The sequence below is a fragment of the Somniosus microcephalus genome, chromosome 32 (genome assembly GCF_052327205.1).
Source record: "Somniosus microcephalus isolate GS21.2 chromosome 32, FLI_Smic_1.0, whole genome shotgun sequence".
Taxonomy (NCBI): domain Eukaryota; kingdom Metazoa; phylum Chordata; class Chondrichthyes; order Squaliformes; family Somniosidae; genus Somniosus; species Somniosus microcephalus.
The window spans coordinates 5,473,695-5,494,660 of NC_141018.1; the positions used below are offsets into that span (position 1 = coordinate 5,473,695).

The 20,966-nt window shown below is 47.0% G+C and overlaps 1 protein-coding gene across 1 annotated transcript; it reads left to right on the forward strand.

The window, feature by feature from the left end:
• The first annotated feature begins 6,313 nt into the window (after window positions 1–6,313).
• On the forward strand, window positions 6,314–17,133 carry LOC147097241 (nuclear factor 7, brain-like). Its single transcript, XM_085971983.1, has 3 exons — window positions 6,314–6,326; window positions 6,423–6,449; window positions 16,613–17,133. Exons 1-3 carry the CDS (start codon window positions 6,314–6,316, stop codon window positions 17,131–17,133), a joined length of 561 nt encoding a protein of 186 aa, XP_085828109.1.
• The last annotated feature ends 3,833 nt before the right edge of the window (window positions 17,134–20,966 follow it).

Below are 20,966 nucleotides of genomic sequence, written 5' to 3' on the forward strand. Positions count from 1 at the left end.
CCTGCCAATGGATTTGCAGGATCTTGCGGAGGCAGCGTTGGTGGTACCTCTCCATTGCTTTGAGGTGCCTGCTGTACATGGTCCATGTCTCTGAGGCATACAGCAGGGCGGGTATCACTGCTGCTCTGTAGACCATGAGCTTAGTGCCGGGTTTGAGTTCCTGGTCTTCAAACACTCTCTTCCTCAGGCGACCGAAGGCTGCACTGGCACACTGAAGGCGGTGTTGGACTTCGTCGTCGACGTCTGCCCTTGTTGACAGTAGGCTCCTGAGGTATGGAAAGTGGTCCACATTGTCCAAGGCCTTCTCGTGGATTTTGATAATCGGGGGGCAACACTGTGTGGCGGGGGCAGGTTGGTAGAGGACCTTTGCCTTACGGATGTTTAGTGTAAGGCCCGTGCTTTAATCATCCAGCCGCGCTCATCCACGATCAAATTCGTGCTGGAAAGATGGTCTTCAAGTGGCTTCTGGTTTAGTTGGAAATGTGCCAAACGTTCCCGGTTTATTCACGGGATCTTTCCATTCTCATGTCTTCCAGAGCTCGCAATCCTCCGAAAGAAATATGGTAAAGTACTCGTTGATATAAATGTTGTACGTGTTTCTATCAGATTTGTGCCAATCGCTTCCCGCGGTTTTAGTTACATTCCCAAACCACCAGCTTCAGAGTGTGATGCGGGAGAGGGGGACTTGTGGTCGGGGGGGGCGGTTGTGGCTAAACCTGCATTCCCAGCTGGAAGACTGAGTGGGGATCATACAGGAAGCCTGATTCAGACCCCTGCCCTGCTCTTGCTGTCCCTCCCCATCGATTTCTGCCCATAAAACCTTTCAGCAATGTTAGCGGGACTGGTATGAGCGTAACATCAACGATATTGCGAGGTGATGGGGTGGTGAAGTCAGACATGGACGGGGAGGCGCAGTGAGCTGTTGCCGCCCGATATAGGACATGCCCAATATTTAGTTCTATTGAATTCGACGGAGCTCACTATCGGGCAGGGAGCATAGCGGTCATCCCATTGGACACAGCCTGCTTTGCGCAGCCACCCCGAGTCGAAATTCTACCCCACTTTGTTGAGAAGAAAGTGCGAAGCCCCGCTCCCCCCACCGTAGATTCTGGATCAATGCACTTCGTTATTTACTCAGCTATGTCTCGAACATAGAATGTCCAACCCAACTGATGGATGGTTCACCGAGCCTGCTCCCACCCCTCTTCATCTCGCCCTATCATAGAAACATAGAAACATAGAAGATAGGAGCGGGAGTCGGCCATTCGGCCCCTTGGGCCTGCTCCGCCACTCAATGCGATCACGGCTGATCATCCAAATTCAGTACCCTGTCCCTGCCTTCTCCCCATATCCCTTGATCCCTTCAGACTTAAGAAATATATCTAACTCCTTCTTGAATATATTTAATGAATTGGCCTCAACTGCCTTCTGTGGCAGAGAATTCCACAGGTTCCCCACTCTCTGGGTGAAGAAATTCCTCCTCATCTCCGTCCTAAATGGCTTACCCCTTACCCTTAGACGGTGACCCCTGGTTATGGACTCTCCGGCTATCGGGAACATCATTCCTGCATTTAGTCTATCTACATGCTTACCTTCAGCGACAGCTGCACAAGGACACCCAGGTCTCGTTGCACTTCCCCTTCTCCCAATCTATTGCCATTCAGATAATTATCTGCCTTCCTGTTTTTACCACCAAAGTGAATAACCTCGCATTTATCCACATTATACTGCATCTGCCATGCATCTGCCCAATCACCCAACCTGTCCAAATCATACTGGAGTTTCTCGGCATCCTCCTCACAGCACACACGCCCACCTAGCTTTGTGTCGTCTGCAAACTTGGAGATATTACATCTAGCTCCCTCATCTAGATCATTAATATATATTGTGAATAGCTGGGGTCTGAGCACTGATCCCTGCTGTACCCCACTAGTCACTGCCTGCCACTCGGAAAAAGACCCGTTTATTCCAACTCTTTGCTTCCTGTCTGCCAACCAGTTCTCTATCCAAGTCAGTACCTTGCCCCCAATCCCATGTGCCTTCTGAAAGCCTTCAGCATATTCCCTCCTCCCTCTTGTATTTATATCGCTTCCCCTTAGCTGCATCTATTCTATTCGCCTCAACTACTCCTTGTGGTAACGAGTTCCATATTCAAACCCTTCTCTGTGAAAGTAAGTTGCTCCTGAATCCCCTATTAGCTTTGCTTGTGACGATTTCATCGTTTTTTCCCTAGGTTTTTGGACTGCCCACAAGTGAACACATCTTCTCTATGTCCACCCTGTGGAATCCCTTCGTAATTTGAAAGACCTTCAACAGGCCACCAGCCAGTTTGTTCTTGTTCTAAAACACAGAGCCCCAGCCTGTTCCTTCTTTCTGTGCCGTCTCTCTCCAATACACCCACCCACTTCTGTACTGTAACTGCAATAATTATATAAACTGGTTTACAAAGCATCAATTGCTTCAATTTAATGCATTGGTTGTTTATGCTTCTCTCCCTCTCAACAGTTGAAGCCCGTCTGCAGATTATGGGTAAGCCTGGTCCAAATGAAATGAATGCCCTTTGTACAAAATTGTCGATTGATCTATTTCTTCGGCATTCGCAGAATCGCAAAGTGAAATGGCATGGAAGGAGGCCATTCTCCGCACCGTTGCCTTTGCCAACTGTTTGATAGAAAATACAATTTAGTCACAATGCAATTCACCTTCAGAAGGTATAAGTTGAATCTGCTTCCTTGGCAATATCAGGTAGAGCCGACCAAATGCTAAAATCTCGCCGTGTAAAACAAATTACTCCACAACTCCAACTCTGGTTCTTTTACCTATTATCTTCAATTTGTGTCCTGCAGTTACGTAAATTACTCACAGTGGAAAGAGTTTCTCCTTATTTATTATATCTATAAAAATTATTGGAGACAGGCAATGACTATCTCCAACAAGCGAGAGAACTGACCACCGCCCCTTGACATTCAACAGCATTACCATCACCGAATCCCCCACCATCAACATCCTGGTGATGACCATTGACCAGAAACTTACCTGGACCAGCCACATAAATACTGTGGCAACAAGAGCAGGTCAGAGGCTGGGTATTCTGCGGCGAGTGTTTCACCTCCTGACTCTGCAAAGCCTTTCATACGTCATTCCTGCCACCCCAAGGTACAAGTAAGGAGTGTGATAGAATACTCTCCATTTGCCTGGATGAGTGCAGCTCCGGCAACACTCAAGAAGCTCGACATGATCCAGGACAAAGCAGCCCGCTTGATTGGCACCCCTTAAACATTCACTCTCTCCACCACCGGCGCACCGTGGCTGCAGTGTGTACCATCTGCAAGATGCACTGCATCAACTCGCCAAGGCATCTCCCGCAGCACCTCCCAATCCCGCGAACTCTTCCACCTAGAAGGACAAGGGCAGCAGGCGGATGGGACCACCACCACCGCCAAGTCCCCCTCCAAGTCACACACCACCCTGACTTAGAAGTATATCAGCCGTTCCTTCATCGTCACTGGGTCAAAATCCGGCAACTCCCTCCCTAAGAGCATTGTGGGAGTATGTTCACCACACGGACTGCAGCGCTTAAAGAAGGAGGCCCACCACCACCTTCTCAATGGGCATCAGTGATGTGCAATAAATGCTGGCCTTGCCAGTGACTCTCAGATCCCATGAATGAATACAAATATATATAGCTCCTTTCGCGCCTTCAGGACATCGTGAAGAACTTTACATCCAATTAAGTAGTTTTGAAGTGCAGTTGGAGAGAGCTATCCAATTAGTCAGCTTTGCAAGGTACGAAATGAGGCAGCTATGATGCACACAGCAAGGTCCCGCAAATAGAAATGAGCAATTAATGTTATTTTTAGTCTTGCTGTTTGAGGGATAAATAATCGTCAGGAAACCATGCGGAACTCTCCTGTTCTATTTGTAAATATAGCCATGAGTTCGTTTATATCCACGTAAAATGATAGTTGGGTCATAGAAACATAGAAGATAGGAGCAGGAGTATGCCATTCGGCCCCTCGAGCCTGCTCCGCCATTTAATGAGATCATGGCTGATCATCCAAATTCAGTACGATAGCAAAATACTGCGGATGCTGGAAATCCGAAATAACAACAGAAAATGCTGGAAAAACTCAGCAGGCCAGGCAACATCCATGGAGAGAAATTAGAGTCAACGTTTCGGGTCAAAACCCTTTGTCAAGACTAAAGAGACACAGGGAATGAAATAGATTAAGAGGCTGGGCTGGGAGAGAACAAAAGAGAAGAGGAGACATTAAGAGGTATTCAAAACGAGACAAGATGGTGATAGGACTAGTGGAGACAAAAGACAGCTCTAGATTAGGTGTGAAATGCGCTGGCAGAATGGGACACAGCTGCCACGTGGGAGAGCGAAAAAAAAGGAAAGGGCCAAAACAAAGGTGTGGATAAAAAGTATAAGTAAAAATGTCATATGGGCCGAGGTTATGATCTGAAATTGTTGAACTCGATATTGAGTCCGGAAGGCTGTAAAGTGCCAAATTCAGTACCCTGTCCCTGCCTTCTCCCCATATCCCTTGATCCCTTTAGCCTTAAGAAATATATCTAACTCCTTCTTGAATATATGTAATGAATTGACCTCAACTGCCTTCTGTGGTAGAGAATTCCATAGGTTCACCACTCTCTGGGTGAAGAAATTCTTCCACATCTCTGTCCTAAATGGCTTACCCTGTATCTTTAGACTGTGACCCCTGGTTCTGGACTCTCTGGCCATCGGGAACATCCTTCCTGCATCCAGTCTGTCTAGTCCTGTTAAAATTTTATAAGTTTCAATGAGATCCCCTCTCATTCTTCTAAACTCCAGCGAGTATAAGCCCAATCGACCCAATCTCTCCTCCTACGTCATTCCTGCCATCCCAGGTATTAGTCTGGTGAATCTTCACTGCACTCCCTCCATGGCAAGAACATCCTTCCTCAGATAAGGTGACCAAAACTGCACACAATAAGGTGCGGTCTCACCAAGGCCCTGTACAACTGCAGTAAGATATCCTTGTTCCTGTACTCAAACCCTCGCGCTACGAAGGCCAACATACCATTTGCCTTCTTAACCGCCTGCTGCACCTGCATGCTTACTTTCAGCGACTGGTGCACAAGGACACCCAGGTCTCGTTGCACTTCCCCTTCTCCCAATCTATTGCCGTTCAGATAATAATCTGCCTTCCTGTTTTTGCCATCAAAATGGGATAAGTTTCAATGAGATCGCCTCTCATTCTTCTAAACTCCAGCGAGTATAAGCCCAATGGACCCAATCTCTCCTCATACGTCATTCCTCCCATCCCAGGTATCAGTCTGGTCCGCTGTTTAACAACTCATCAACGGATGGCACCTCCGCCAGAGCAGTCCTTCCTCAGCAGTGGCACGGGGAGAGTCAGACCGGATTTTGTGCTTAAGTCTCTGGATTGGGACAGTGAAACCCAACAGCTTCTGGCCCAGAGTGCTAGCCCTGAACCACAGCTGATCTATCCCCGCCGCCACTCATTCTTCCCAAACAAGCACACATGACAGTCCAACGCCATCCACCGTTCGGAAATAAGTTTATTTTCATTAGTTAATGATTGCGAAGCAATACCGTGGACATGACATTTCTCAGTTCCAGACAAGACCACACCTTGAGTATTGTGTGCAGTTTTGGTCACCTTATCTGAGGAAGGATGTTCTTGCCATGGAGGGAGTTCAGCAAAGATTCAACAGGCTTATTATACCTGGGATGGCAGGAATGACGTATGAGGAGAGATTGGGTCAATTGGGCTTATACTCGCTGGAGTTTAGAAGAATGAGAGGGGATCTCATTGAAACTTATAAAATTCTAACAGGATTGGACAGACTAGATGCAGGAAGGATGTTCCCGATGGTCGGGGAGGCCAGAACCAGGGGTCACAGTCTAAGGATAAGGGGTAAGCCTTTTAGGACAGAGATGAGGAGGAATTTCTTCACCCAGAGAGTGGTGAATCTGTAGAATTTGCTACCACAGAAGGCAGTTGAGGCCAATTCATTAAATATATTCAAGAAGGAGATGGATATATTTCTTAAGACTGAAGGGATCACAGGATATGGGGAGAAGGCAGGGACAGGGTACTGTGTTTGGATGATCAGCCATGATCTCATTGAATGGCGGAGCAGGCTCGAGGGGCCGAATGGCCTACTCCTGCTCCTATCTTCTATGTTTCTATGTTTCGATCTTAGCTTTAGTGCTATTAGTGTAAAACAGGCGCTGGCAGTGCGACCTCTCGCTTCACATCTGTCCCGAATCATATTTCTGCAGATTTCAATGGGAATAAAAATGGTTGTGAGATGTAAATAAGGCTTTCTGTGGAAAGGGTGACACTTTCTTTTTTGGAATATAATGTTGTCTCGCTGCCGCTCCGTCAGAAATATTCCTCTTTTTTCAGATCTTGAGAAGAAGCTTCGAGATACAGGTAGGGCTGAAGCTCTTCCAATTCCTCTTGAATATTATCAGAAAATACATCGCCTACTTCTGTACAAGAGAAACTTAGGAACAGGTGTCGGCCAATCAGCCCAATCCCGTCTGTTCCAGCATGCGCTTAGATCATGGCTGATCTGCATCTTAACTCCTTCCACCTGCCTATCGATTTCCAATTTAAAATGATTAATTACAGAGAACTAAATAGATTATCTAGCACAGTAACACGCCATGAAGCTCAAATAATCTTTGCTGGCGTTTTACTACACACGTGATTTGTCTCCGTGGCTTAGCTGGTCAAACATGTGGTACTGGGTTCGAAAATCAAAGTCTAAAGATCCCTGAAGGGCGCAGGATTGCTAGATAAGTTGGTTAAAAAGACATGCGGGATACTTGCCTTTATTAGCCGAGGCATAGAATATAAGAGCAGTGAGGTTATGCTTCAACTGTATAAAACACTAGTTAGGCCGCAACTAGAATACTGCATGGAGTTCTGGTCACCACATTACAGGAAGGATGTGATTGCACTAGAGCGGGTGCAGTGGAGATTTACGAGGATGTTGCGTGGACTCGGGTATTTTAGCTATGAGGAAAGGTTTTATAGGCTGGGGTTGTTTGCTTTGAAACAGCGGAGACTGAGGGATGACCTATTTGAGGTGTATAAAATTATGAGGGGCCTAGATGGAGTGGATAGAAAGGACCTATTTCCCTCAGCAGAAATGTCAATAACCAGGGGAGCATAGATTTAAAGTAACTGGTCGGAGGTTTCGAAGGGATTTGAGGTGAATTGTTTTCAGCCAGAGGGTCGTGGGGGTCTGGAACTCACTGCGTGAAAGGATGGTAGAGGCAGAGACCCTCATCATAATTAAAACATACTTGGATATGCATTTGAGTAGCCGTAACCTACAGGGCTACAGAGCTGGTGCAGGAAGGTGGGATTAGGGTGGATAGACCTTTATTGGCTGGCACGGACAAGAGGGACCGAATGGCCACCTTCTTTGCGGTAAATTTCTATGATTCTATGATTCTACATGCCTCGGCCAATCACTGACCCTCGTGGAACATCGCTTTGTACATTCCTCCAATCTGAACAGCTAGCCTTGATCCTAATCTGTACTTTCCACATTTTAGCCAATTGGCGGTCCATTCAGCCACTTGTGCCCCAGCCGCTGAAGGTCAGCGTGCAGGCGCAGCGGGCGGTTCAGAAGGCAAATGGTATGTTGGCCTTCGTAGCGAGAGGGTTCAAGTACAGGAACAAGGATGTCTTGCTGCAGTTGTACAGGGCCTTGGTGAGACCACATCCTGAGTATTGTGTGCAGTTTTGGTCGCCTTATCTGAGGAAGGATGTTCTTGCCATGGAAGGAGTGCAGCGAAGATTCACCAGACTGATAGCTGGGATGGCAGGAATGATGTATGAGGAGAGATTAGGTCGAATGGGCTTGTACTCGCTGGAGTTTAGAAGAATGAGAGGGGATCTCATTGAAACTTATAAAATTCTAACAGGACTAGACAGACTAGATGCAGGAAGGATGTTCCTGATGGTCGGGGAGTCCAGAACCAGGGGTCACAGTCTAAGGATAAGGGGTAAGCCATTTAGGACAGAGATGAGGAGGAATTTCTTCACCCAGAGAGCGGTGAACCTGTGGAATTCTCTACCACAGAAGGCAGTTGAGGCCAATTCATTAAATATATTCAAGAAGGAGTTAGATATATTTCTTAAGGCTAAAGGGATCAAGGGATATGGGGAGAAAGCAGGGACAGGGTACTGAATTTGGATGATCAGCCATGATCTCATTGAATGGCGGAGCAGGCTCGAGGGGCCAAATGGCCTACTCCTGCTCCTATCTTCTATGTTTCTATGTTGCCCCGTGACTGCACAGGCACTAACCTATACCATAAGCCTACCGTTTGCCAACTTAACAAAGGCCGTTTGCAATTCCAAGTATATGACATCAACAGCATTGCCCTTATCCGCTCTTCCTACTACCCCTTGGCTTTAATTACTTAACACCTCAGTCGCGCTCCGCACCAAATTCTCACACTCAATTAATTATCGTTGTAATCTGGTTACCGAACCATTCGGTATAGCAGATTCTACCGGCTCTGCGTACACAACTCTGTGCACACAACAATTGAGCCAGCATCTACTGCTGCTTGCGGGAGAGTGTTGAACACTTCCACCAGTCTGTGCGTGAGGAAGAGCTTCTAAACTTCTCTCCTGAAAGGCCTGGCTCCGAATTACCGTTTATGTCCCCTGTCCTCGTCACCAGCAGAATAAGTTTCTCCCTTTCTACCCTAACCACTCAGTTGAAAATTAGAAACATACTAACATAGAAAAATTGGAGGAGGAGAAGGACATTTGGCACATCAAGCCTGCTCTGCCATTCATAGAAACATAGAAACATAGAAGATAGGAGCAGGAGTAGGCCATTCGGCCCCTCGAGCCTGCTCCGCCATTCAATGAGATCATGGCTGATCATCCAAACTCAGTACCCTGTCCCTGCCTTCTCCCCATACCCCTTGATCCCTTTAGCCTTAAGAAATATATCCAACTCCTTCTTGAATATATTTAATGAATTGGCCTCCACTGCCTTCTGTGGTAGAGAATTCCACAGGTTCACCACTCTCTGGGTGAAGAAATTCCTCCTCATTTCTGTCCTAAATGGCTTACCCCTTAAACTTAGACTGTGACTCCTGGTTCTGGACTCCCCGACCATCGGGAACATCCTTCCTGCATCTAGCCTGTCCAGTCCTGTCAGAATTTTATAAGTTTCAATGAGATCCCCTCTCATTTTTCTAAACTCCAGCGAGTATAAGCCCAATCGACCCAATCTCTCCTCATACATCATTCCTGCCATCCCAGGTATCAGCCTGGTGAATCTTCGCTGCACTCCCTCCATGGCAAGAACATCCTTCCTCAGATAAGGCGACCAAAACTGCACACAATACTCAAGATGTGGTCTCACCAAGGCCCTGTACAACTGCAGCAAGACATCCTTGTTCCTGTACTCAAACCCTCTCGCTACGAAGGCCAACATATCATTTGCCTTCTTAACCGCCTGCTGCACCTGCATGCTTACCTTCAGTGACTGGTGCACAAGGACGCCCACATCTCGTTCCACTTCTCCTTCTCCCAATCTATTGCCATTCAGATAATAATCTGCCTTCCTGTTTTTGACACCAAAGTGGATATAATCAGTGATTGGCCTCCACAGCCTTCTGTGTAAGAGAATTCCACAGGTTCACCACACTCTGAATGAAGACATTGCTCCTCATCTCAGTCTAACTGTCCTACCCCGTATCCTGAGACTGTGACCCCTGGTTCCAGACCACCCCCCAGCCAGGGGAAACATCATCCCTGCATCCAATCTGTCTAGCGCTGTCAGCATTTTATAGGTTTCAATTCACAAAATGTCATTCAAATTGCTTTCCCTATTCCAGGAAATTCGAGCAGAGTTTATGTAATCACTCCTGATAAGATCACGCTTGGAGCCCTTGGTAGCTGTATAGAGGAATTTGTGCTGCACTCCTTCCAAGGCAGGTGTACCCATTCTAAGTTGCGGTGCCCAGAACTGAACATAAATATTAATTTAGGGGGAAAAATTCAGTTGTTTGCGCCTCCCGTTAGTGCATTAAGAGGGCGCCAATTGGGGCGCAAAGCAACTAGTGCCCGGGTGTGGCGATATTTGTCCCGCTCGTGAAATTAACTAGACATTTTGCGGCTGCGCTAAACACTACCGCCACGATCTCCTGCGCCAGCAGATCTTGACGTCAATCGAGTGCGCAACGCCCAGGTAGCGCCCTGGACTGGATATTGAGTGGCGCCCCCTGCCTTACCGCCTGCCGCTAGCAACGACAGGTTGAGGGGAGCGTTATGCTGTCAGAAAGGGACTGGCGGAGCACTATCTAAAGGCGACCACTTCCTGCCTTTTTTTGTCAGTGACCTTTTTGCACCACACATTCTGAGAGAGAGAGAGAGACTTCTGGAGAGATTCAACGCTGTGTGAAGGAGTTTTGGGTCGTGAGCAGCACTTTGCAGCTTCATTTTGATTTGCCCTTCCTTGCTTCACCCACGCTCTGAGTTAGCGCCTCGCTCCTCGGCCTTTGCGCCTTAAGACATGTGTGAAGCGCCTGATTAAGCGCTCCAATCACCTCCAGGGGCGATAAAATCCAAGTTTGCTGTCGGAGGCGATAATTAGCGCCAGGCGCTGAAACTTTGTGCACGGCCGGTATCGGCGCCCCAAATGGGGCGATACTGAATTTTTCCACCTCAACTTTAATCAGGTGACAGCACTTTCATAATTAGCAATGGGTAACAGAAAGGTGTGTCATCTTAGAATATAGAGATTGAAATTGGATTTCACTCGCCCGTTTCTACGACCCGCCACATTGACATCGATAGACCTGAAAATCGGCACGTCCCATATCGGGCGCCATTAGCGATTCCTCCTTTAACCCCGACACCATGCCCAATTTCAGCCAGAATTACACATGATTAGCCAATGACTACTGCTCCTTGTCCAATGCTAACGCGTTTCCTTCGCTCCCTTACAGACTGCAAGGAGCCCTCGAAAGGGTCAGGTGAGAGGAGCCCTTGGTGTCTCTGTGTGGAGAACATGCCTTTGTCTTCGGTCCGCGGGTGATCACCCTGACCCCTGTTCTCAACACTTCGAAGTTGAATTTTTATATTGTGGATATCATTGGCAAGCCGGCATTATATTGAAAATCCCAAGATGCCTCTCGATAAGGTTGCGCTGTGCCATCTTGTTGAACCGCTGCAGTCCGTGTGGTAAAGTTGCTCCCACAATGCTGTAGCGCCACCCATGCTCTTCAGCTGTTAGTCCCTTGTTGTCATCCTCAGGGTCAATGAGAAAACCTTCTCGGGTTGAATCGGACATCACCCCAAACATAGACACATAGAAACATAGAAGATAGGAGCAGGAGTAGGCCATTCGGCCCCTCGAGTCTGCTCCGCCATTCAATGAGATCATGGCTGATCATCCAAATTCAGTACCCTGTCCCTGCCTTCTCCCCATATCCCTTGATCCCTTTAGCCTTAAGAAATATATCTAACTCCATCTTGAATATATTTAATGAATTGGCCTCCACTGCCTTCTGTGGTAGAGAATTCCACAGGTTCACCACTCTCTGGGTGAAGAAATTCCTCCTCATCTCTGTCCTAAATGGCTTACCCCTTATCCTTAGACTGTGACCCCTGGTTCTGGACTCCCCGGCCATTGGGAACATCCTTCCTGCATCTAGTCTGTCTAGTCCTGTTAGAATTTTATAAGTTTCAATGAGATCCCCTCTCATTCTTCTAAACTCCAGCAAGTATAAGCCCAATCAACCCAATCTCTCCTCATACGTCATTCCTGCCATCCCAGGTATCAGTCTGGTGAATCTTCGCTGCACTCCCTCCATGGCAAGAACATCCTTCCTCAGATAAGGTGACCAAAACTGCACACAATACTCAAGGTGTGGTCTCATCAAGGCCCTGTACAACTGCAGCAAGTCATCCTTGTTCCTGTACTCGAACCCTCTCGCTACGAAGGCCAACATAGCATTTGCCTTATTAACCGCCTGCTGCACCTGCATGCTTACCTTCAGCGACTGGTGCACAAGGACACCCAGATCTCGTTGCACTTCCCCTTCTCCCAATCTATTGCCGTTCAGATAATAACCTGCCTTCCTGTTTTTGCCACCAAAGTGGATAACCTCGCATTTATCCACATTATACTGCATCTGCCATGCTTCTGCCCAATCATCCAGCCTGTCCAAATCATACTAGAGTTTCTCGGCATCCTCCTCACTGCACACACGCCCACCCAGCTTTGTGTCATCTGCAAACTTGGAGATATTACATCTAGTTCCCTCGTCTAGATCAAAAATATATATTGTGAATAGCTGGGTTCCTAGTACCGATCCCTGCGGTAACCCACTAGCCACTGCCTGCCACTCGGAAAAAGACCCGTTTATTCCAACTCTTTGCTTCCTGTCTGCCAACCAGTTCTCTATCCAAGTCAGTACCTTGCCCCCAGTCCCATTGCTTTAAATTTACACGCCAATCTCTTATGCGGGACCTTATCGAAAGCATTCGAATTGTTGAATAAAATTCATACCGTTTCAAACCGTGCTTTACCTACAGTGGGAGTATTTGACGGCACAGTATAGAGGGATCATTACTGTGTGTCTAAACCTACTGTAATTGCATTGGGAGTGTTTGCTGGTACTGTGTAGAGGGAGCTTTACTCTGTATCTAACCCATGCTGTACCTGCCCTGGGAGTGTTTGATGGGACAGTATAGAGGGAGCCTTACTCTGTATCTAACCCGTGCTGTACCTGCCCTGGGAGTGTTTGATGGGACAGTGTAGAGGGAGCTTTACTCTGTATCTAACCCGTGCTGTACCTGCCCTGGGAGTGTTTGATGGGACAGTGTAGAGGGAGCTTTACTCTGTATCTAACCCCGTGCTGTACCTGCCCTGGGAGTGTTTGATTAGACAGTGTAGAGGGAGCTTTACTCTGTATCTAACCCCGTGCTGTACCTGCCCTGGGAGTGTTTGATGGGACAGTGTAGAGGGAGCTTTACTCTGTATCTAACCCGTGCTGTACCTGCCCCAGGAGTGTTTGATGGGGCAGCATAGTAGGAGCATTAAACTATTTTGAACCTTGCTATAGTATGCCATGGGAGTGTAGGATAACACAGTATAGAGGGACAATTACGCTGTACCTGACCCTTGCTGTAACTGCCCTGGGACAGTTTGCTGGGACAATATAGATGGATCATCAATCTGTATCTAACCCGTGCTGTAGCTGCCCTGTGATTTTTTGATTTGCCACTTTAGAGGCCGCTGTTCTGTGCATCTATCCATGAGATCTGTTAAGTCCAGCTGAGAGGGCAGAAGTTTAATGTCTCATCTTAAAGATGTCCTCTCCGTCATTGGAGTTCTAATCCTCCGACTGTGCTTCGCTCCTTCAGTACCAACCCTCCGACTGCGCAGTGCTCACTCAGTATTGTCCCTCCTACAGGACCAATCTCGCTCAGTATTTCCTGCTCAGTGTACAGAGATCCATCAGTACTGCCCCTATGACCGTGCAGCGATTCCTTGGTATTGGCAACCGGGAATGTCTTCCTGGATTATACGGCTCAAGAATCAATTGGACTCATGACCATCAGACACGGAGAGGGGAATGTTCTACCCACTGAGCCCCCGCTGGCATTTAACGCAAATTTGTTACTGCTCTCGATCTCAAAAGTGAAACAGCTCATTGCTATTTTCCTTCTCTCTCTGTTAAAACATTTTTTAGACTGGAAACGAATAAAGAATAATAAAGGTAAGGATTATGGATTCCCATTCCCGCTCCTGTAACATTTTCCAACCCCCTGGACACCTTCCCAGCCCTGACCCACTTCAACACCCCTGCACCCCTTCATATCCGTAACAACTTGCCCACCAGCTGAACCCCTTCCCCGCCCGGGTGAACACCTTCGGTCCCACGAAAAGCATTCCCAGCTCCGGAACGAGGGATTCGCATGATGAAATCTCGTGCGGCCAGTTTTGATGTTCTAATGGCCCAGAAATTCAGGTCGGGGGCTTCCCGCGGGTGCAAGCCCCCGACCTGCACTTACCTAGCGCGCCGGCCATTGAGCTGAGGGCCCGCGTGGGATTCCGATCCTAGGCCTGCTCCAACTGCCGGCGCGCAGTGCTTGCGTATCCCAGGGGCGCAGTTAGTTCGATGCATCCCCTGTGATCAGGTGGGCCATGGAGAGCCAATGGTAGCAGGGAATGCTTCATTCATAAGTTTGACAGGAAGACCTGTCAAACCTATAAATACTATAAGCCCCAAAACATCACTAAAACATCAAATAAATTTTAAAAAAGCATCACATTTTTAAAATAAACTATAAATTACATGAAATAACTATTTTAAACAATAATTTATATTGCTGAAAAAATAAATTTTCTAACGGGGCTAAAAATAAACTTACCTTTCTTTAAAGTATTTAAAAATGATAAACCTGTGGAAAAAATGTTTTAATTTTAATTAATTCACCACTTACCTTGTAAAAAGCAGGCCTTGCGAGTGCTTTTTAAATGTCTAACTTCTGGAGACTTACCCTCCCGGGAAAACCTGGAAAAAAAACTTTAAGTTCGAGGCGCACACACTGCCTCTCCGGCGCACATGTTCGACTTCTGAACCCCTTCTTTCAGGGGAACGGAAGTGGCGGTTTCCCGCGCATGCGCAGTGCACGCACGAAACCGGCACTTCCATTGGGCTTACGATGAGTACCCCGTGCATACTCACCCGTGGGAACCCGAATTTCTGGGCCATTGTCTTACTAAAATGACCAACTGAGATTTCACCGTGTCATAAGTATTAATCATCGGACTGACCAACAATGAGAAGCAATGGATCCTTGAACAGATCCGCAATAATTGGGTTTGGTTTATCATTGAGCGATGGTGTCAAATATGCGGTATTTGATAGGCACCCCATAATACTCCCCGCCCCGTTTGTCCTCAACATTGATGTCGAAGAGAAGGACATTCGTGCTGGCTGTGGGAAGCATAAAGCCTGGGCTTTATACACAGACAGGTAGAGTCTCAGGCAAAGGAGTTTATTGCGAACCCTGTGATAAATCACCAGATTAGGCCTCAGCTGCAGTATTGTCTCCAATCCTGGCCACCACACTTGAGGAAAGCATGTCAGAGCCATGCAGAGGTTGCAGATGCAGAGGAACAAGGATGCCTTGTTGCAGTTGTACATGGCCTTGGTGAGACCACACCTTGAGTATTGTGTGTAGTTTTGGTCGCCTTATCTGAGGAAGGATGTTTTTGCCATGGAGGGAGTGCAGCGAAGAATCACCAGACTGATACCTGGGATGGCAGGAATGACGTATGAGGAGAGATTTTTCCGAGTGGCAGGCAGTGACTAGTGGAGTACCACAGGGATCGGTCCTTGGAGCCCAGCTCTTCACAATTTATATTAATGATCTAGACGAGGGAACTAGATGTAATATCTCCAAGTTTGCAGATGACACAAATCTGGGTGGGCGTGTGTGCTGTGAGGAGGATGCCGAGAAACTCCAGTATGATTTGTACAGGTTGGGTGATTGGGCAGAAGCATGGCAGATGCAATATAATGTGGATAAATGCAAGGTTATCCACTTTGGTGTCAAAAGTATGACGGCAGATTATTATCTGAATGGCAATAGGTTGGGAGAAGGGGAAGTGCAACGAGACCTGGGCGTCCTTGTGCATCAGTCGCTGAAGGTAAGCGTGCAGGTGCAGCAGGCGGTTAAGAAGGCAAATGGTATGTTGGCCTTTGTAGCGAGAGGGTTCGAGTACAGGAACAAGGATGTCTTGCTGCAGTTGTACAGGGCCTTGGTGAGACCACAGCTTGAGTATTGTGTGCAGTTTTGGTCGCCTTATCTGAGGAAGGATGTTCTTGCCATGGAGGGAGTGCAGCGAAGATTCACCAGGCTGATACCTGGGATGGCAGGAATGACGTATGAGGAGAGATTGGGCCGATTGTGCTTATACTCACTGGAGATTAGAAGAATGAGAGGCGATCTCATTGAAGTTTATAAAATTCTAACAGGACTAGACAGACTAGATGCAGCAAGGATGTTGCCGATGGTCGGGGAGTCCGGAACCAGGGGTCACAGACTAAGGATAAGGGGTAAGCCATTTAGGACAGAGATGAGGAGGAATTTTTTTCACCCAGAGAGTGGTGAACCTGTGGAATTCTCTACCAAAGAAGGCAGCAGAGGCCAATTCATTAAATGTATTCAAGAAGGAGTTGGATATATTTCTTAAGGCTAAAGGGATCAAGGGATATGGAAAGAAGGCAGGAACAGAGTACTGAACTTGGATGATCAACCATGATCTCATTGAATGGCGGAGCAGGCTCGAGGGGCCGAATGGCCTACTCCTGCTCCTATCTTCTAAGTTTCTATGTATTGAAGGTTAAGCTGATCGGGTGTTCAGAGGTAGGGTAAATTGGGCCGCATGTGGACCGCAATCCTGTTGGGCCGAATGGAGAGTTTCTGTGCTGTAAACTCCATATCATTCCATGAAATATAGGCGCATGTTGCAAGACGGGATATTGAGAGTGAAACTCAATAATGATGATCATTCTTCTTATTTTGTTTTCCAGTTCCGGTGTTTATGGATGGTGGGTCGGCCGATCCGCGGTTCACGGTGTCGAAGAACCGCACCAGCGCCACCTGGAACGCGGAAGCCACGCCAACTCCGGACGAGAAGACGAAGAATTTGGACACCTGGGCCATCTGGGCCAGCGATGGGCTCCCGGCGGAGAAGAATTACTGGGAGGTGTCGGTCAGCCCCAAAACGGCCTGGAGTGTTGGCGTGTCACAGCGCCACCGGGCCATGACACGGTACAGTAGGCCTTCACCCAACGAGGGCTACTGGACCCTGATGCTGTGGAACATCAAAGGCTCAGCCGAGCAGATAAGGTCCCTGGGCCCCCACGTCCTGCTGGTCCAACTGAGTAAGCTCGGCATCTACGTGGACGTCGGGGAAGGCCGGGTGTCCTTCTACAACCCCGACGATGGTTCCCTTGTTCACACCTTCAATGCCAAGTTCAAGGGCAAGGTTATTCCCGTCTTCAAGCTCTGGATCAGTGTGCGCCCTGACGGTTCCATCACTATAGTGTAGGTGGGCCATCTCATCACATGACATGGGGTCCTCAGCATTGAATCCGGCCAATCGTCCCAATAGGTCGCTGCCTTTTTCTATGCTCCACAGGACACTCATCCCACAACCTCCTCAGCTCACCCTATCAGCCTATCTACAGAGAAGATAGGAGCAGGAGTAGGCCAGTCTGCCCCTCGAGTCTGCTCTGCCATTCAATGATATCATGGCTGATCATCCAAATTCAGTACACTGTCCCTGCCTTCTCCCCATATCCCTTGATCCCTTTAGCCTTAAGAAATATATCCAATTCCTTCTTGAATATATTTAATGAATTGGCCTCTACTGCCTTCTGTGGTAGAGAATTCCACAGGTTCACCACTCTCTGTGTGAAGAAATTCCTGCTAATCTCAGTCCTAAATGGCTTACCCCTTATCCTTAGACTGTGACCCCTGGTTCTGGACTCCCCGACCATCGGGAACATCCTTCCTGCATCTAGTCTGTCTAGTCCTGTTAGAATTTTATAAGTTTCAATGAGATCCCCTCTCATTCTTCTAAACTCCAGCGGGTATAAGCCCAATCGACCCAATCTCTCCTCATACGTCATTCCTGCCATCCCAGGTATCAGTCTGTTGAATCTTCGGTGCACTCCCTCCATGGCAAGAACATCCGTCCTCAGATAAGGTGACCAAAACTGCACACAATACTCAAGATGTGGTCTCACCAAGGCCCTGTACCAAGACACCCTTGTTCCTGTACTCAAACCCTCTCGTTACGAAGGCCAACATACCATTTGCCTTCTTAAATGCCTGCTGCAGCTGCATGCTTACCTTCAGCGACTGGTGCACAAGGACACCCAGGTCTCGTTGCACTTCCCCTTCTCCCAATCTATTGCCATTCAGATAATAATCTGCCTTCCTGTTTTTGACACCAAACCTTCAAACTTCAACCCATTTCTCCAACATGTGATTATCCAGCTTTCCCTTAAAAGCATCTATGCGATTCCTCACAAGCATTCCACGTGATAGTGAGATCCACCTTCTAACCATTGTCAGTGTAAAGAAGTTTCACCAGAATTTGCTGTTTGATTTTTTTAGTGAATATATTATATTTTATGGCCCGTAGTTTTTGGTCCCTATAAGTGGAAAACAATCTTCTCTATGTCTTCCATCCATCAGGTCACCCAACAGCATTCTTTCTTCTATGGAATGGAGCAACAGTTTGTTCAGCCTTTCCTGCACTTACCTAGCGCGCTGGCCGTTGAGCTGTGGGCCCGCGTGGTATTCCAATTCTGGACCTCCTCCAACTGCCAGCGCGCAGTGCTTGCATATCCCAGGGGTGCAGTTAGTTTGATGCGTCCCCTGGGATCACGTGGGCCATGGAGAGCAGGGAATGCTTCATTCATAAGTTTGACAGGAAGAGCTGTCAAACCTATAAATACTATAAGCCCCAAAAAATAACTAAAACTTCAAATAACTTTTTAAAGAATCACATCTTTAAAATAACTATAAATTACATGAAATAAATATTTTAAACAATAATTTAAATTTGTGAAAAAATTAATTACATTTTCTAACAGGGCTAAAAATAACTTACCGTTCTTTAAATATTTAAAAATAGTAAACCTGTGGAAAAAATGTTTTAATTTAACTTAATTCACCACTTACCTTGTTAAAAGCAGGCCTTGCGACTGCTTTTTAAAAGTGTAACTGCTGGAGACTTACTCTCCCGGAGAAACCTGTAAAAAAAGCAGAAGTTCAGGCGTACGCGCTGCCTCTCCGGTGCACACGTTCGACCTGTGAACCACTTCTTTCAAGGGAATGGACGTTCCGGTTTCCCATGCATGCGCAGTGCATGCACGAATCCGGCACTTTCATTGGGCCTACGCGTGAGTACCCAGTGCGTACTCACCCGTGGGGACCCGAATTTCTGGGCCATAATCTCTCAGATCTGCTATCATCCTTGCGAATCATGTTTGCACTTTCTCTGCTCGAACGAGAGCAATGACATCTTATCAAATTGCCCCACATTCCTGGTAGTCAACAAGGGATAGATAAACAAACCCCAAGGGATTTTTTCTGGCATCAATCAGCGCACGTACCTTCAACGTTACTCTCGTTCTGTAACTGTGCTGGATTACTTTGCACGATTACCATAAAAGGGGAAATAAAACAAAATTTTGAATAACATTGCTTCTGACGTGAATCATTTTTCAGTAAAGATATTGACAGAGATTTGAAGGTGTGTTATTGGCTCGAACTAAATGGGACCATCTCACGATGATGGGTACCTTCCCTGTGAGTAGAGGGGGTGTGAGCTGAGAGTTTATGTAACTCAGGGACCAGATTTTCCAGAAAACTCAGCCTCCCTCTGGTTTGGCACACTTACAACAACAATTACATTTTGTATATATATAGCGCATTGAAAAATGTCATCCCCAGGGCCTGATAATCTACATCCTAGGGTACTTAAGGAAGTGGCCCTAGAAATAGTAGATGCATTGCTGGTCATCTTCCAAAATGTTATAGACTCTGGAACACTTCCCATGGACTGGAGGTTAGCTAATGTTACCCCACTATTCAAAAAAGGTAGTAGATAGAAAACGGGGAATTATAGATCGGTAAGCCTGATATTGGTAGTGGGGAAAATGCTAGAGTCCATTATAAAAGATGCAATAGCAGAGCACTTGGAAAACAATGACAGGATTGGACAAAGTCAACATGGATTTACAAAAGGTAAATCGTGCTTGACTAATCTACTGGAATTTTTTGAGGATATAACTGGTAGAATATATAAGGGAGAACCAGTAGGTGTGGTGTATTTGGACTTTCAGAAGGCTTTCGATAAGGTTCCACATATGAGATTAGCGTGTAAAGTTAAGGCACATGGGATTGGGGGCAAGGTACTGACTTAGATAAAGAACTGGTTGGCAGACAGGAAGCAAAGACTTGGGATAAACGGGTCTTTTTCCGAGTGGCAGGCAGTGACTAGTGGGGTACCGCAGGGATCGGTCCTAGGACCCCAGCTATTCACAATATATATAAATGATCTAGACGAGGGAACTAGATGTAATATCTCCAAGTTTGCAGACGACAAATGCTGGGTGGGCGTGTGTGCTGTGAGGAGGATCCCAAGAAACTCCAGTATGATTTGGGCAGCTTGGGTGATTGGGCAGAAGCATGGCAAATGCAGTATAATGTGGATAAATGCGAGGTTAGGAAGGCAGATTATTATCTGAATGGCAATAGATTGGTGATGTGCCAAATATCTGCCTGAATCCAAGAGGTTAAAGCTTAAAACTAAAGGCTTTTATTAAGTATGAACATGGCATCAAGTTAACACATGGCAGCCATCATTCATCACCAACCCAGCCCTTATGAGAAAGACTCACACGAATCCGGAGGATCCAGAGGGGCGGGGCTAGGGAGGGGCATTAATGGTTACATCTGTAGAACATTCCAGACATTAGCAAGTACAACAACAACAGACAATACAAATGCCAGAACACAGAGTTATTTCATCACATTCACCCCCTGCTATAGATTCAGTCTGTCAGGAGGTCTGATAGTCCTCTAGGAACGACGTAACTCTTGCTGAGGCTCCTCCCGGAGTACTAACTCCAGTTCATTCGAATTCCCAGAATCACCAGTGTTTTCCACACTGAGGATTTGTGTCTCTGAAGGTCCAATACCACAATTGAAAACTCTACTCTCAGAGTTAAACTCTTTTCGAGCTCCAGCAGGTGCAAGATCTTTAATAGAGACCATGGCCTAGAAATTGAGTTTTGGCGCAGCCAGGGCTTTAGCGCCGGAAGTTAGTGCCGGAGCTAAGTCGCGCTGGTCGGGCCCAAAATTCAA

Bases quoted from the DNA above. Each gene is read 5' to 3' on its own strand.
- LOC147097241 (XM_085971983.1), top strand. The intron at 6,450-16,612 runs GTAGGGCTGAAG...TTTGTTTTCCAG, and splicing joins GAAGAAGCTTCGAGATACAG to TTCCGGTGTTTATGGATGGT.